The 18,268-nt window shown below is 48.3% G+C and overlaps 1 protein-coding gene across 1 annotated transcript in view; it reads left to right on the plus strand.

Moving 5' to 3' along the window:
- Positions 1-9,210: 9,210 nt before the first annotated feature.
- Positions 9,211-18,268, plus strand: part of RCOR1 (REST corepressor 1) — a 118,820-nt gene continuing 109,762 nt past the window's right edge. The window contains exons 1-2 of the mRNA XM_043489390.1: positions 9,211-9,770; positions 9,851-9,910. Of these exons, the coding sequence (XP_043345325.1) occupies positions 9,458-9,770; positions 9,851-9,910 (373 nt within the window). The 5' untranslated portion in view covers positions 9,211-9,457. The remainder of the gene's footprint in view (positions 9,771-9,850; positions 9,911-18,268) is intronic.

The raw sequence follows: 18,268 nt of genomic DNA on the forward strand, positions 1-18,268 counted from the left end.
AATCCTGTGGACAGAGGAGCCTGGTGGGCTACAGTGCATGGGGTCTCAAAGAGTCGGATAGGACTGAGTGACGGAGCATGCACACACATTGTCTGGATGTCCTGGGGCATAGGGATGGTGTCCGACATTCAAGCGGGAAGGGAGGAGGAGCTGCCCAGGTATCCTGAGCTACCCTGCCCAGGAGAAGACCCCTCGAGGCTCCCCTGAGCCTGGCACCTGCGGCAGTGACCTGTCTCTAGGACCCAGTGCTCCCACAATCACCTGCCAGGGCCATCTGTCTCCCCTGTCCGTGTGTCTGTCTGTCTCAGGGGGACTTTAGCAGGTTTGCCTTTTTCTGACCCAGCATCCTGTGGAGTTGGGGTGGGGAGGAGTAGCTAACTCCCACTGTCCCTCCTGTAGATAAGGGGTGCGTCCTTGGACAGGAAACCACAGGCTGGAAGGCAGTTTCTAGATGAGAGACACCTTGTCTCTGAGTGTCTAAATGTCTGGGTGCAGCTGGCGGCAGCCTGAAAGCTGGCATCTGCCAGCTGCGGGGCTACCTGGGAAGCCACACATGCCCAGTGTTTATTGCACGGCGACACGTTTACACTCTGACTCGGGTTTTGTCCAAACATCCCAGACTGACCCCAGGACCCTTAGCAGGGGTGACTGAATGAACCCTGCTGTGCGTGAGGCCCTCAGACCAGAGTGGCCTCATGGAGCTTACTTTCCAGAAGGAGAGAAAGACAGAGCCGCACAAGGTGACTGGTGCCAGGAAGCAGGATCACAGGGACCCGGGCAGGGACAGGGGCCTCAGGTGGTCAGGGAGGGCAGAAGGGCTCCCTGGAGGAGGTGGCCCCTGAGCTGAGATGTGACACAGTGGGCCACAAGGCCTGGTGGGAGCAGCATGCCCCAAGCAACCCCAGGAAGGCAGAGGTCCCCCAAAGTGGGGAAACGAGATAGACCTGGGGCTGCAGGGCCTTTGAGCTCCAGCGAGAAGACCCTGTGGCCACCTGCCGGCCTGGGGCTGAGGTCTGTCTCGGCTGCAGGCAGCGCTCCCCCCGCCACTTACCCCAGGCCTGTGACCATTTCCCAATCTTCTTGGGGAGGCTTCTTAGCTAAAGAGGGACATATTCCTGAGGATACTTGAAGGAAGGGAGGCAGGAACAGGGCAGGAAGGACCTGGCCCTGGTACTTCTGCTCCCAAGTCCTTCTCTGATGGCAGGCTCCGACTGGGCCTCGGACCCCCATTGTAACGGGAGTGTGGAGGCCACAAAACTGCACCTGGGGGCTGACAGACTGCACAGCGGGGACCTGACCGAGCAGGGAGCTGCGAGACAGGACCTCAGGGGCCCTTCCTGTACTCACCACGCTGGCCCTGGCATCCTAGTGAAGTCAGGACTTCATCAGCCAGAGGAGGCCGGTGTGGAAGCCGGACCCGAGACCTCCAGGCCCAGCAGGGAGGCTTGACTGAACACAGCTTTATTGAGACCACTCATGAACCATACAATGCACCCATCTCAAGTGTGCAGCTCAACGTGTGTGTGCGCACTCGGCTGCTCAGTTGTGGCCGACTCTTTCCCACCCCATGGACTTCCCAGGCGGCTCGGTGGTAAAGAGTCTGCCTGCCCATGCAGGAGACACAGGAGACACAGGTTCGATCCCCGGGTTGGGAAGATCCCCTGGAGGAGGAAATGACAACCCACTCCAGTATTCTTGCCTGGAAAATCCCATGGACAGAGGAGCCTGAAGGGCTCCAGTCCATGGGGTCGCCAAGAGTCGGACACAATTAGCAGAGATCAAACCTCTCTCTCTTGTGTCTCCTGCATGGGCAGGCAGATTCTTTACCACTGCGCCACCTGGGAAACCCATACAATTCAATGGTTTTTAGTATATTCAGAGTCTGGGACCAGCACTACCATCAGTTTGAGAACATCCATGACCTCAGACAGAAATCCTATACGCACCAGCATTTCACTCCCTAGTGCCCTCCTCTCCCAGCCCTTGGCTACCTGCATTCTTCTTTCTGTCTCTATTCATTTGTCAACTCTGGACATTTTATATAAATTGCATCACATAACATGTGCTCTTTTGTGACTGGCTTCTTTCATCTAACATAATGTTTTCAAGTCTCATCCATATTGTAGCATGTGTCTATTTTTTCCTTTTTATGGTTGAATAATATTCCATCTTATGGGGGAATTCCCTGGTGGTCCAGTCGTTAGGACTCTGCAGGGGGCATGGGTTCAGTTCCTGATGGGGGAACTAAGATCCCACATGTGAAGAGGCCAAAAAAATTAATTAATTATATAATAAAGTTTAAAAAATTCCATCTTATGAATAGACCACATTTTGTTTAACTGTTCATCAGTTGATGAACATTAAGCTGTTTCACTTTTTTTTCCCTTTTATTTTGGCTGCACTGGGTCTTCGTTTGTGAACTTCTCTAGCTTTAGGGTGTGAGCTTAGTTGCCTTGAGGCCTGTGGGATCTTAGTTCCCCAACCGGGGATCCTACCCGTGTCGACCATGTTGGAAGCTGAGTTCTTTTTTCTTTTCTTCTGACATGACATTTTATTTGGAAGGTGGATTCTTAACCATTGGACTCTCAGAGAAGTCCTTGTTTCCACTTTTTGACTATTGTGAATAATACCACTATGAGCATTTGTGCACAAGTTTTTGTGTGGGTGTATGTTTTCATTCTTTTGGTTATATACCTAAAAGTGGGATTGGTGGGTTGTATGCTAGCTCTATGTTTAACTTTTTGAGGAACTGCCAGACTATTTTTCAAAGCAGCTGCATCATTTCACATTTCCGCCAGCAGTGTAGAGGGTTTCAACGTTTCCTCATCCTCCCGAATACTGGTTATTACCATTCTTTTTTTATGATAGCCATCCTATGGGCTAGGATACCTGGTGTGATCTCACTGCAGTTTTGATTTTCCATTTCCCTGGTGGCTGCTGTTGAGCATCTTTTCATGTGCTTATTGGCCATCTGTGTATCTTCTTCACAGAAATGTTTAGATACTTACACCCATTTTAAAATTGGTTTAGGGCTTCCCTGGTGGCTCAGTGGTAAGGTATCTGCCTGCCAATGCAGGAAACATGGGTTCAGTCCTTGCCCTGGGAAGATCCCACATGCCGTGGGACAACTAAGCCCACGCACCACAACTACTGAACCTGTGCTCTAGAGCCTGGCAGTCACAACTACTGAAGCCCTCCCACCCTAGACCCCCTGCTCCACAACAAGAGAAGCCACCACGAAGAGGAGCCCGCACATCGTAACTAGAGAGTAGCCCCTGTTTGTCGCAACTAGAGAAAAGCCTGCAAAGCATCGAAGACCCAGCACAGTCAAAAATAAATAAATAAGTAAATAGGCCTATTCATCTTTTATTATTGAGTTGTGAAAATTCTTTACATATTCTAGATCAAACCCTTTACCAGGGATGATTTGTAAATATTGTCTCCCATTGTGTGGACTGTCTTTAACTTTCTTGATAGTATCATTCGTAAAAGAAAAACAAAATATTTAAATTCTGATGAAGTCCAATTTAGCTACTTTTTTCTTTTTGTTCCTTATGCTTTTGGAATTGTGTTTAAGAAGTCTGTGCTTAAAAAAAAAAAAAAAAAGTCTGTGCTTAACTCTAAGTCTCTCCTTGTGAAATGAAAATTTACTCCTGCATTTTTTTCTTAGGAGTTGTATAGTTTTAGCTCTTACAGTTAGGTACACGATCCATTTTGAGTTTTTCTTCAGTTATTAACACATTTAAGTAACAAGATCTGGAGGCAGGTCTAATATCTGCTGTGATTTTGGAGCTTAGTGTACGCACTGTTCTGAGATCTCTCCAACACGTAATGTGATGAGACAGTATCATGATTCCTATGGGTAGACAGAGCCCCAGTCATTGCTAATACCGCCTACATTCATAATTGGAGAAAATGATAGATTTCAGTTAAAGGTTCATTTAAATAAATCTGTAACTACCCTCCTGGGTTCATGGTACCTCTGAGCTCTATCCACAGGTTTCAGGTTAAGAACTCCTAGAATAGCTAAAATTCATGCCCAGAGTCTCATTTTCTGAAGAGTCTTCTGGGGGAATGAATCCTCCCAGGACAGGCTTCTGGCTGTTTTTCTGCCACAGCCCAGCACACACGCTTCTTCCTGGCTCCAGCTTTGTAGAAGCTATTCTTTGCCTAGCAAATTTCTAACAAGTCATCTAACAATAATGCTAAAAAAAACAAAAACAAAAACAAACAAGAGTAGCAGTAAGAATTATAAACACAGGACTTCCCTAGTGGTCCAGTGGCTAAGACTACATGCTTGCAATCAAACCAGGGCCCAGGGTTTGATCCCTGGTCAAGGAACTAGATCCCGTGTGCCACAACTAAGAGCTCACATGCCGCTACTGAAAGGTCCCCCAACAAAGATCGAAGATGCTGCTTGCTGCAACTGAGAACCGGGCAGCCAGATATACAAATAAATGAAATAAATATTTAAAAAACAATTATAAACACTATGTGTAGAATCAGGGGGCTTCCCAGATGGTACAGTTGGTAAAGAATCCCCTTGCCAACACAGGAGACGAGGGTTAGATCCCTGGGTTGGGAAGATCCCCTGGAGAAGGAAACGGCTACCCACTCCAGTATTCTTGCCTGGGAAATCTTATGGACAGAGGAAACTAGCTGGTTGCAAGAGTCAGACATGACCGAGCACGCACACAGGCACGCTCGCACTGTATGTGTAGAATCAAACAAGGTCTTTTACCCACATCCTCAAACTTTGTCCTCCCTGCCTTCCTAGGTCTCTGGTGAGGCATGTGGCTTGCATGGCTCTGTGGCTGAGACCTGCTGTGGGGCACGTGGGGCCGTGTGGTTCAGATAGATGACTTCACCTCTAGGTGACTCAGTTTCTTTACCTACAAGGCATGGATGAGCCCCATGGGATTATTGGTTGAATTAAAAGAACCTAGGATCTCTACCCGGAGAACAGAACCAGGCAGAGTTATATTCCTGAAAACATTAGCTATTATCTTTAAGCCTTTCACAGGAGAGAAGGTGCTATTTCTCTGCCAGCATGCGGGAGACCTGGGTTCGATGCCCAGGCCTTCCCAACCTGGATTGGGAAGATCCCCTGGAGGAGGGCACAGCAACCCCTTCCAGTATTCTTGCCTGGACAATCCCCAGGGACAGAGAAGTCTGGTGGGCTACCATCCCCGGGGTCGCAAAGAGTCGGACGTGACTAAGCGACTAAGCACAGCACAGCATATCCATTCTCTCCTCCTACACTGGGTTAGTGCTTACTTATTTGTATCCTTCAGGATTCTTTGAGTTGTAGCAGGATCTCCAATCAATGGCTCTACTTAAAAAGCCAGGGTTTCAGGACTGGCTTACGGGGCATGGGCAGTGGGGACAGGTCAGAAGATTGTATCAGACTCAACTGGCCTTTCTGCATAGACTGGGGGTGTAAGAAGAGCTCCCTGGAACAGGGCCTAGACTGGCGTGGGCGAGCGAGCCCCCACAGGGCAAGTGCCTCCTCCAGCTTCTGGCCCCGCGGCCCGTCTCGCCTGTCCCATCCCTGGCCTGGCCTTGGAAGTTCTAGGCTTTAGAACCTTGGGTTCTGATTTCAGGGAGTGAGATCCCTTCCTCCCTAGGAGCGCCAAGAGAAAGTTCAGGCGAGAGCCTTGATTGGCCTCACCAGGTCACGTGCCCTTGTGGGGCCAATCACTGCAGCCAGAGTTCTGGGGCCCTGTGATTGGCCAGACCTGGGTCACGTCCTGGTCAGAGATGGGGAAGCCCCAAGCCAACAGCTGGGAGAGGGTGGTGCGCATGGCTGCCTCTTGGGAGATGCTGGGCTGACAAAACCCAAGGTCCTCCTCAAGGGCGTATTTCACGTTGTCTCCGTCAGACCTCACCTGTGCCAGGAACCCTCTCCTCCCTGGGCTTGGCTCCTGCTCTGTGTACGCACGGGCAGCCTGTGTTCCCTAAAATTACTTTTCACTCAACAAATATTTAACAAGTTCCTACGATATATCAGGCACAGAGAAGGGGGTCCAGGAGGAACCCCAACACCTACAAGTCGGAAGGAGAGGGTGCAAGCTGCAAAGGGGGCTGAGGGGGGAGTGGTCTATGAAGAAGGAGGAGAAGGAGGACCAAGGTCCAGGGAAGTGAGGGAATTTCCCAAGGGAGGAGTGGCAGACCCAGGTGCTGCTGAGAAGTGCAGTGAGAACAGGAAGTGACCGCTGGATTGGGCAGGAGGGAGCTTGTGGGTGACCTTAGCAATAGCTAAGGGTAGGGATAAAGCCCTGTTGAGGTGGGGTGAGGAGAGACTGGGAAGGGAGGGAGTGGAGAAAGCAGGTTTAGACTAGTCTCTGGAGTTCTCTATTGTAGGGGGGTGGGGAGAGCAGGCAGAAGGGGGCTTGGGAGCAATGGTGAGTCCCCCCCCCCCTTTTTTTTTTCCAAAATGATACCCAAGGGAAAAGAGAGAGAGAGAGGCTGATGGTACAGGAGAGCAGCAAGGGGAAGGCAGTAGGAGGTGGGTGCTTGAGATCAAGATACGGGTGGGAGAGCCTGAGGGGGAGGTGGATGCCAGGTAGGGAGATGTGCCAGTTTGGGTACTGGAAGATGAGAGATCCCAGCTGATGGATTCAGTTTTTCTCACTGAAGACATGAGGTGAGGTCATTTGCTGAGACTGAGGGCAGAAGGGCTGTGGGAGGTGTGTAAGGAGAGGGAAGAGGGTGTGAAATCTTAGTCTCAGAGGGTGGGGAAGAGTGTCCCGGAAAACATGGCAGGGCTGCTGACTCTGTGGAGTGCCAGCTTGAAGACTGACATCACAAATTCCCAATCAGAAGGGCTGTATGTGGGCCCCCTTGCCTGCCCCCCAACAAGAGGCAGGGGCAGGAAAGGGGCTTTCCTTTAGGTTGCAGGGTTGCTTCAGGTGGAATTTGTAAAAAGCCACCAGGCTAGGAGGTAAGTACTATTGTGTTTTACAGACCAGAAAGCTGAGAGGGTCAAAGCCAGTATGGCATTCTGTGTGACTTCGGGGTCAAACTAGAACTGGGCTTGGCACATGTTAGCTGTTATATATTTGTTGAAAAAAGTGACTGGCTGGAAGGCCCAGTGATGTATCTATCCCCTGTCATTACCCAGCTAGGAAGTAGCTCCAACCTTGGGGTTTGGTATAGGTGGGACTGGTGACCCCACGTCCTGTGTCTTCCCTGTGGCCCTAATAAATCACTCAATATCAGCTTTGTGCCCTCCTCATAGGCTAATTTCTCCAGAGTCTGCTGGTAAAGCTCCATAGACACCAAGTGAGCAGGGCAGTGTTCTCAACCTCATTCCTCACGCAGTGCTCCCCGGGAGATGAGTCACAGCCCTCAGCCAGGTGTGAAGGCCACTTCTGGTTTCTAACCTTTGGCTTTGCTGCCTGTATCCCCCCACTCCAGCTGGTGGGGAGTTATGGGACGGGGCACACACACCTGCACCACCTGGGCTCTCCAAGGAGACGGGTGTCCTTTTAAGGGGAATCCAGGAGCTGAGACCCTGAAGTCGGTGGGGGCACGTCTCCTCCATGGCGAGGGCACACTGCCTTTTCTTACGGGCCCTTCGGGCAGAACTGAATGTGGTCACTTCACTGAAGTAATAATGACGGTCCATGCCGCAGAAAATGTGGAGGAGAACATCCTGCTTATTTATTCAGGCTTTTAAAACCATCAAATTCCAGATTTCTCCCTGTAGCTATTTATAACCAGAGCTGGTGTAAACTGTCCCCATATTAAGCGCAGGTTCGAAGTAACTTAAAAGAAAAATAGCTATCCGCTGCATTTAAAACTAAAACATTTCTTCTCATTTATAGACCTCTCGCCTCCCGATTATGTGCAAAGAGCACGCGTTGTTTGGGGGAGTCGGTGGGGGTGGGGCAGATACAGACCTGTGGGGGAGGGGGGTCACACACTCTCCCATCCCCCCTCACAGCTATAAAAGCAGCCCCTGGGCCCACAGCTGGTCACTGTCCAGGGCGAGGATGTTTCGGGCTGGGTCGAGCGTTTCCTCACCGGGGTGCCCCGGGTGGAGCGGCGGAGGCCGGGCAGGCGGCAGATCCGGAAAAGTGGCTCCTGCCTCGGAGGAAGTTGACCCTCCTCCCCCTACCGAGGGCTTGGGATGAAACGGCTTCTGCCCCCTTTACCCTTCTTGGACCCCCAGCCCGTCTCTGTAAGCGCCCCGTCCCCATTTCTAAGGGCTCCCCTCCCCCCCGAAGACAATCCGGCTCCTTCACAGCTCTCCAAACGGCCCTCTGGGATGGCAGGGGGACCCCCCCCCATCCACCCCGCGCCCCGACTCTGCGTCCGGGCAGCGTCCCCACTCAGGACCCTCTCCTCTGGCCTCGCAGGCGCGGCGGCGCCCCGAAACTCAGGCGATTGCGGCGACTTCCAACGTCCCCCCCACCCCCCAATTAGCAGAAAGCCCCACCAAAACCCCACCCCGCACCTCGAGCTCCCACACTGCCTCCTCCGACTCCAGGAGACACCGCCACCTGGGAACTCTGTCCCCCTGCACCGGCGCTGCCTCCAGCGCGGAGACACCCCCCAAAAACCCCGTGGGAACGGTGGGGCCGCAATTAGTTTCTTCCAATTAGTTTCCCTTCTTTGTATAAGAACCCATTCAAACTGCGAGAGGTAGTCCTCCGCGCGAGGGGGAAAGTAGTCCCGACCTCGCCTTCGGTCTCCGCTCTCGCGTCGCTCGTGTTTCCCTTCAAGAAACCGGTGGGGCTCTCGGCGGAGCCCTCTGGGGAACGCAGGGGCCGGGGCCGCGTGGTGGGGGTGGGGTGCGCGCAGGGAAGCGGGGCGGGTGGGGGCTGCCGGCAGAAGGAGGGGGCGGGGAGGGCGGCTAACTCCTCGCTATTGCCTAGAGAGATGGATCATGGGGCGTAGAGAGACGGCAAACCTCAAACCACGTACAGCGGACGATACGCGTCAACCGAACCTGACCAACGGAAGCCTGGCGCCACCCCTCTCCCCGCTCTCCCGCCCCGGCCCCTCGGACGGACGGCTGCGCGCAGCCAACCGGGCTGCCGCTCGCCGTCCAAATCGCACGAGAGCCAATGGGGGCGCGTGGAGGGCGGAGCCACCCCCTCCCCGCGCCGGGTTGGGCTGCGCGCGGCTTCCCCCCCACCCCCGCCTCAACTCACTGCTGGCCCGGCCCCGCCCCCCTCCCCTCCCGCTCGCTGCTCCCGGAGTAGTTAGAGCCAGTGAAGTGCGGGCGGCGAGGAGAGCGAAAGTTGCGCTGGGCTCGGCGCCGGGGGGCCTGAAGCGGCTCCGCGCTCCGCCCGCCAGGGCCGCCTCAGCCCCAACTCGCGCCCGCAGGCTCCGGCCGCGCCCGCCCGCACCCCCTCCCCCGGCCCGGCGCACCCCCCCACCCCCACCCCCGCCTCCTCAGGAGCCGCGGGGTCCCCCGTCACTTTCGCCCGGCTCGGGCCCCCAGCCGATGCCGGCCATGGTGGAGAAGGGCCCCGAGGTCTCAGGGAAACGGAGAGGGAGGAACAACGCGTCCAGCGCGGCCGCCTCGGCCGCCGCCGCCGCTTCGGCCGCCGCCTCAGCCGCCGCTGCCGCCTCGGCTGCCGCCGCCTCCTCGGCCGCCGCCGCCTCCGCCGCCTCAGCTGCCGCCTCCGCCTCGGCCGCCGCCGCCCCCAATAATGGGCAGAATAAAAGTTTGGCGGCGGCGGCGGCGCCCAATGGCAACAGCAGCAGCAACTCCTGGGAGGAAGGCAGCTCCGGCTCGTCCAGCGACGAGGAGCACGGTAGGTGGCAGCCGCCCGCGCCGCCCCCGCGCCCGCCCGCTCGTCCGCGCGCTGACCGCCCCCCTCTGCTTTTCCCGCAGGTGGCGGCGGCATGCGGGTCGGACCCCAGTACCAGGCGGTGGTGCCCGATTTCGACCCCGGTGAGTAGCACTCCGGGCCGGCCGGCCGGCGACCCGAGGGGGCGGACGGCCTCGGACAACTTTTCTTTCTGTGGGTGTGGGTCCTGCCGTCCGCGGGGAGACGCTCGTGCCAGTGTGTCCTGCCGGCGGGCCGGGCCCCCCGCCCCCCACCTCAGGGAGGCCCGAGGGTCGCCCGGGCGGGTCGGACGCGAGGCGGCGGCGCGCCGGCCACACCTGGCCACCTCGCCCGGGGTTCCGGCGTCCCGGGTCTGCGCGAGCCGCGCCGGGACCGGGCGGGGGTGGCCGCGCGCCGGAGACTTAGCTTCCTGCGAGCGCCCCAGGGCTCGGGACGGCCTCGGACCCGCCTCTCCTCTGCGGAAGGTTGCCCCGCGTGCCCTCTCCTGCCGGCCGCCGGGCTCCTGCCTGCCCCCGACTCCCCTCCCGTCATGAGATTCCCCCCAAAACCAGTTAGTAAAAGAAGTGTGCTTCCCAGAGGGCGCCTGCCCGGGGAAGAGAGGCTTGCTGGTGGCAGTTTGATTTTTAGGACCTATTTGTAAACGTGTGTGTTATTTCCTTTTTTCTTTTTTTAAAGAAAGGGGTTGTGAAAGGTTAGAACCTCAGAAAGCTTTAGCCTAACACCTCCAAGGCATTCCAACCGGCTTGCTTGGAACATTTGCTACCCTTGTTGCTCTTCTGTGTGCAAGCAAATTCAAAGTACCAGAAAAATCCTACCAGACAAAGGAATTCGTCAGTGAGATTCTAGCTTGTCTCCGTATAAGACTGTCTTTAAAGATTGTTGGCGTGGAAAATGTTTGAAAGGACGTGGGTTTTATTTCAGAAATCAAATTCAAAAGAGAATCTTGTGGAACTGGAGTTAACAGTCCTGGTTGGAGGGCTTTAGAACTGGTGGTTCTCTATGTAGGTTACACCACGAGTTTATTTGAGAGAATAAATGCATAAATGCTTTTCCTTGGAAACAAGGCTGCAGAAAATTGCCAGGATCTAGCCCTTGAAAAAGGCGATTGCTCTTAAGCTGTTATTAAGGTATGAAACTCTGGGTGTTCTTTGAAGTGAAAATACGTAGGCATCCCTGAGTGAGCTGTTGGGTTCTCTGGAAATAAATGACCTTTCCCGCATTTGCCTTCTACAGTTTTGGTCTGTTGATGGTTTAAATCTCTTAAAGTATCTGTAGTCTGACGCCCAGGTTTATATTCCTTTTAAACTTCGGTTAGTCTTCCTATAGTTTCCCCTTCCCCCACCTCTTCCTTTTTTGGTCGTCACTTCTCATTTATAAGAGCGACAGGATGGGACTCCCAGGCCAGGCTGCTTCTCCCCTGTGCATGCCTTCTCCATTCCTCGGTTGGCCACCAGGGGAAGCATACTGTTTTTTGGTTACAGTTGACCCTATCTTCATTTTGTAGGTCAAGTCCATCTTTGTTTTAATACACAGACCATAACGCAAAGCTCTTCACCAAGTTTCCCCCACATATTTAAAAAAGATATCAACTTGTACACATCTTTTAGTAAGTTGGTCAGTTTTGGGGTACATTTTGGTTACATTCATTTTGAAAGCTTTATTTAAATATGTTGGCTGTGAGTAAAGATAAGTGCATATTTGATGGCAACAGCGAGAATTAGATTTCTGATACTGTCCTAAATGTTGATCCCTAGCTCTGCATTGTTAGGAATGAGGCAGACTTCTTTGGAGTTGTTCTCTTTGAAACAGCACATGTAATAGGATCATATTTTGAGCTGTCCTTGCAGTTTTGATAGAATAGGGGCAAGCATAAATTTGTCAGAGACCTGCCATTCTTTTTTTTTTTTTTTTAACAATATCAGATGTCTTTTTTTTTTATTTGAATCTTTTTTTTTTTTAATTAGAATCTTTTTTTTTTTTTTTTATTAGTTGGAGGCTAATTACTTCACAACATTTCAGTGGGTTTTGTCATACATTGATATGAATCAGCCATAGATTTACACGTATTCCCCATCCCGATCCCCCCTCCCACCTCCCTCTCCACCCGATTCCTCTGGGTCTTCCCAGTGCACCAGGCCCGAGCACTTGTCTCATGCATCCCACCTGGGCTGGTGATCTGTTTCCCATAGATAGTATACATGCTGTTCTTTGAAACATCCCACCCTCACATTCTCCCACAGAGTTCAAAAGTCTGTTCTGTATTTCTGTGTCTCTTTTTCTGTTTTGCATATAGGGTTATCGTTACCATCTTTCTAAATTCCATATATATGTGTTAGTATGCTGTAATGTTCTTTATCTTTCTGGCTTACTTCACTCTGTATAAGGGGCTCCAGTTTCATCCATCTCATTAGGACTGGTTCAAATGAATTCTTTTTAACAGCTGAGTAATATTCCATGGTGTATATGTACCACAGCTTCCTTATCCATTCATCTGCTGATGGGCATCTAGGTTGCTTCCATGTCCTGGCTATTATAAACAGTGCTGCGATGAACATTGGGGTGCACGTGTTTCTTTCAGATCTGGTTTCCTCAGTGTGTATGCCCAGAAGAGACCTGCCATTCTAAACAGTGAAAAACTGCAAATGTTTTTCTGTATAGTCTTACTGTCACTTGATTGGCTCTTGGCATTAACATTTCCTATTTTGTGTTTGTTTTAATCTGGAAAGGAATTTATCTGGTGTGAAATAATTTGAAGCCCTGTTTTGCTATCCTGAGCAGTGGGACAAATTCCTAGGCATGGCTGGAGATTGTAGGACTTTACTTTTTACTACTTATTTATTTATTTTTTAAAAAGATGTGTTCTCATTTAACTTAAAATCTAAGGGAAGAGTTTCATATCTTAATAACAGCTTCCATTTTGGAATAGAAATGACACACCAGTTTTGTTTCATGTCAAGCAAATTTTTTTTTAGGTCTTTGGACTTAGTTTTTTTTTCCATGCGTACAAGTTAGGAATAATAAGGAATTGAGATTGTGATTGTTACTGCTTTTTATTTTTCTCTTCCTGAGTTTTGAATGCGTATTTATTTATTTATTTATTATTATTTATTTATGTATTTTTTTTAACCACCATTTGAACACACTAGTGAATGTGAAACTCATCAGGAAGCTACTTAAAAAAAAAAAAAAAAAGAAAAACCTATCTCTGTAAAGATGTATGAGTGGAAGAATGTTGATTTTTTTTTAAAGTCAGGTTTTGTTTACCCACAGTCTCCCAACTTGACCCTATTTAGCTTTAAAAACAAATGGTTGAAACTAGATCCGCTTGAAATTCCCTGTATAGTCCAGGGAAGATGCATTTCTGTCATTCCTCACACATGGTGAACAAAGTGGACAGAGCACTGTCATCCCAAAATGCTGATTCATGTCTTATTACCTAATTAAGATCTAAACTGGACCGCTGGATCAGAACTTGGTAGTTAAAATAACATCTTTGTTTATAATGGTGAACAAGTTTTATCAGGTAGGTTTAAAAACAAAGACCAGAATGCAGTTTCATATCTTTATCTTTGTTCCCGTGTGGGGTCCAGACTGTCCATACTCTGTTTCATACTCTATGCCATGTCGTATGCTGAGTTGGCTTTGGTTTCTTTTAGAATTTAATAGTGAAGTGAAAGTCGTTCAGTCGTGTCTGACTCTTTGCGACCCCATGGAATATACAGCCCATGGAATTCTCCAGGCCAGAATACTGGAGTGGGTAGCCTTTTTCTTCTCCAGGGCATCTTCCCAACCCAGGTATCGAACTCAGGTCTCCCTCATCGCAGGCAGACTCTTTACCATCTGAGCCACCAGGGAAGCCCTAGAATTTAATAAGCATACAGTAAATAAGAGGGAAGGGTGCTTATGCTAGCCTACCTCTGGTCAGTTATTTCCTGCATTGGCAAAACATAATTTATTTTGAAACTAGTAGTGTTCTTCTATACAAAAATGTTAAGTAATTCCATGGTCTTCCCAATAAACATGCAGAGGAAGAAGCGGTAGCCTCCGTGTTTCTTTGATCCCTTGTTTGGTACTCTTCCTCTTTGCTGTCTTCTAACTAGAGGAACACAGTGGCAGGATTTTAAGATTGACTCAAGTTCTTTGTTTTCTGAAGCATGTGTTTTTATTGTCAACTTCTATCCTAGCTAGTGATCACAGTTCATTAATAGTAAAATTAAGACTCTTTTAGAAGAGGAAGTGTTAATGGTAAATTTTTTTGAGGTAATGGCCCTTTAAACATGCAACCTTTATTTGGAACATTGAATCCAATATATTTAATCAGATCAGAAAATTTATGGTTGTCACTGGTTCAACTGTCACTTTCAGAGTTGACTTATATTATTAAAATGTAGAATAATTTTCCTGAACAGGGTGTCTTGACCTGCTTTTCATTTCTTCTTGGTGGTGATTCTGTCTTCCTCTTTGAACACATTATTTACTTGGCTTTAGTTTCATTGTGAAAGTAAATTTTAAAGATATCCAAAAATTCATAAGTTATGGTGAAGCCTTCGTGATGGAGGCATACTTGGAGGCAGTGTTTACCCACATGAGAGGTGAGGGTAATGAGAAAGTGCTGTGTGTGATCCCCTTTGTGATGCAGTGCAGTAGGAGGCACCTAAAGCTGTCTCTTGAGATGTCTAGTGCCTTGTCTCTGTGATTAAGAAGGTGGTTTAAAAAGGTCAAGCTCGTCATTTTATCTCAGGAGCCTCAGTTTCCTGCATTGTGAATCAGGTTCTTTTCATCACTGTGGCCTGTGATTATGTTAGTTACAGTCATCTTTTTAATTTCAGGCTTCTTTCAGAAGCAACACAGAGCAGACTGGGAGCTTGGGTTGTGAGAACCATCAAACCCAAGTTCAGATCTTGGCAGTGCCTCTTGACAATTGTGTTTAGGCCCTGGCCAGGTTTCTTTATTTTTGCTTTCATCTGTGAAGTAGAGGTAATGGAACTTCTTCCTCAAGAAATTAACTGAGTTAATGCATGTAAAATGTCCAGTGCAATGCCTGGCACTCAGCAAATGCTAAGTAAACATTTTCTGCTGTCTTATTTTAGTTATCGTTTGAAGGATTTAGTTGCCAAGTAGTGGTCCTTTGCATTGTCTGCTTTACTGCAAAGGTAAGGTAAGGCTGGGTTATGATGAAGCTGTAGATTTGAATGCTAATCATGCATTCAAAGATACTTGAAGATGATTGCTTTTAAGTTACATGTACCTGCTGCAATCTAGGTAAATACCCTTTCCTGGGAGAGAGAACTATTCCAAAACATTTTTATAGCAGAAAAGTACACTGAGATCCAGAGGGAATAGATAACCCTGTTCAGATCAAGTTTCAGGGTAGTATGAAAGAAACCTTGAGTCCATCCCGGGCCAAAGTGAAGTACACATTAACTGCCTTCTGAGTCAGGGAGTTTTTACTCTCAATTCTCAAGTCCTTGTCTTTGAGAGTTAATGTCGAAGTAAGGTTCTTCTGCTGCAGTACTTCCTTGGGTGATGAGTACTTCCTTGGCTGTGATCCAAAGGTTAGTTGGTGGAGGCTCATCAGAGCAGAGTTGTTTTAAAAACAGTGTTGAAAGTCATTGGTACTGAAGAAATTTAAGCTTATTCTTTTCTTTTTTTAAAATAATTTTATCTATTTGTTTAGGCCATCTGGCCCTTCGTTGCTGCCTGGGCTTTTCTCTAGTTGCTGTGATGGAGGCTGCTCTCTTGTTGAGGAGCTTGGGCTCTCGGGCATGCGGGCTTCAGTAGTGGAGGCATGTGGGTTCACTGGTTGCTACTCCCAGCTCCAGAGCGTGGAGCATGGCTCAGCAGTCGTGGTGCACTGACTTAGTTGCTCTGCAGCATGTGGGATCTTCCCAGATCAGAGATCAAACCTGTGTCTCCTGCAATGGCAGGTGGATTCTTTACCACTGAGCCACCAGGGAAGCGCTAGGCTTGCTCTTTTTTCTTGTCCTTCTCCTTTTTCTTTTTTTACTTTTCCCTAGGCTTACTCTAAGAAAGGTGGTTTCTTTAGTGTTATAAAGTTCTGTAGGGCAGTTTAATTGAAAAAAATCTTCTTGGTCTTTGGAAATGAAACATCACCAAATTACTGTATTCTTCCCCAGTTTATTTTACTTTTTGTATTTTACTCTCTGCTATATTGATTGTTATACTTAATTTGTAATTTAGCTCTCACTTTCTTCTGAACCTTTCTTTAGAGGTTCCGTGCATAATGTTAAAGTAAGAAATAAGGCTTCTGTTTGTCCCCTTACTCTGATGGAAAACAGTTATCTTTGCTAAAGAGGATGTGTTCCGTTGGTATTTACTTTAAAACAGAGAGCTGGAAAAACCTTGCCGTAGAGGGAGTCTCTGGAGCAGCAGTAAAGGCCCGACTGAGGCAGGAATGGGGATCGAGTGCCGGCTCAGTGACTGGGCTGAGTCAACTCTACAGCCTCAAATAGCAAGTACGGAAAATACGTGTGACCTAGGATTGATCAGGGATAATGGTTGTAATTTAACAGGTTCTGTTTTGTGTTCTGGAAATTTTACTAATACATACATCTTCTGGTTGAGTTTTATGTTTTCTATTGTTGATTTTTTAAAAAACAGAGTATTTAGGAAATAGAATGGTTTAATGTGACAAAAGTGTTTTGGTAAGATGTTTGAGATAAATATTTTTAAGTAAAATTAAAATGTCATTTAAGTGAAATGTTGATAAAGTGAAGTGAAGTCGCTCAGTCGTGTCTGACTCTTTGTGACCCCATGGACTGTAGCTTACCGGGCTCCTCCATCCATGGGATTTTTCCAGGCAAGAGTACTGGAGTGGGTTGCCATTTCCTTCTCCAAGTGAAGTGAAGTGAAATGTTGATTGTAAAACCCTAGAACACCTACTTTTTTCAAATTAGTCAATTTTTGTTCTTTCTTTCTTTTTTTTTTTTAAGTTAGTCAAATTCTTTCTTTAATATGAGGGTCCTGTAAAAATTGTATGCTAGACGTAATTCTTTGAAGTTTCTGAATTTTCTCTCCCTCAGAGCAATGAGAGAGAAAATTGTAGTGTCTACTCAGTGCAGCCTTCCTGTGTTCTAGATGAGGAAGGTAAGGCCTGCAGAGACAAAGTGACTTGTATTTATCTTTCAGTCATTAAAAGCATCTCCAGGTAGGTTTGAGGCGTGTGACACCAAATTTTATTGTTTTAAAGCCTTGTTTCTGGGTACAATAATATGTGTGCATAATTTTAGATAAAGGTAGTGGAGGTGATGGAATTCCAACTGAGCTATTTAAAATCCTAAAAGATGATGCTGTTAAAGTGCTGCACTTAATGTGTCAGCAAATTTGGAAAACTTAGTACTGGATAAGGTCAGTTTTCATTCCAATCCCAAAGAAGGGCAATGCCAAAGAATGTTCAGACTGCCGTACAGTTGTGCTCAATGCTGGCAAAGTAATGCTCAAAATCTTCAAGCTAGGCTTCTGCAGCACATGAACTGAGAACTTCCAGATGTACAAGCTAGGTTTCAAAGAGGCAGAGGAACCAGAGATCAAATTGCCAGCATTCGTTGGATCATGGCGAAAGCAAGGGATTTTCAGAATAACATATTCTTCTGCTTCATTGACTATGCTAAAGCCTTTGACTATGTGGATCACAACAAACTGGAAAATTTTTAGAGGTGGAAATACCAGACCATTTTACCTGTCTCTTAAGAAACGTGTATGTAGGCCAAGAAGCAACAGTTAGAACTGGACATGGAACTACTGATTGGTTCAAAATTGGGACAGGAGTATGACAAGGCTGTATATTGTCACCCTGCTTATTTAACTTATATGCAGAGTGCATCATGTGAAATGCTGGGCTGGATAACTCACAAGCTGGAATCAAGACTGCCAGGAGAAATATCAACAACCTCAGATAATGCTGATGATACCACTCTAATGGCAGAAAGTGAAGAGGAACTAAGGAGCCTCTTGATGAGGGTGAAAGAGCAGAGAGAAAAAGCTGGTTTGAAACGCAACATTAAAAAAAAAAAAACTAAGATGATGGCATCTGGTCCCATCACTTAATGGCAAATGGAAGGGGAAAAAGTGTAAGCAGTGATAGATTTTCTTTTCTTGGGCGCCCAAATCACTGTGAACAGTGACTGCAGCCATAAAATTAAAAGATACTTACTCTTTGAAAGAAAAGCTATGACAAGCATAGACAGCATATTAAAAAGCAGAGACGTCACTTTGCTGACAAAGGTCCATATAGTCAAAGCTATGGTTTTTCCAGTAATCATTTACAGATGTGAGAGTTGGATCATAAGGCTGAATGTGGAGGAATTGATGCTTGCAAACTGTGGTGCTAGAGAAGACTCTTGATAGTCCCTTGGATTGCAAGGAGATCAAACCAGTCAATCCTAAAGGAAATCATTCCTGAATATTCTTTAGAAAGACTAATGCTGAAGCTCCAATACTTT

Source organism: Cervus canadensis, chromosome 17 (genome assembly GCF_019320065.1).
Source record: "Cervus canadensis isolate Bull #8, Minnesota chromosome 17, ASM1932006v1, whole genome shotgun sequence".
NCBI lineage: Eukaryota > Metazoa > Chordata > Mammalia > Artiodactyla > Cervidae > Cervus > Cervus canadensis.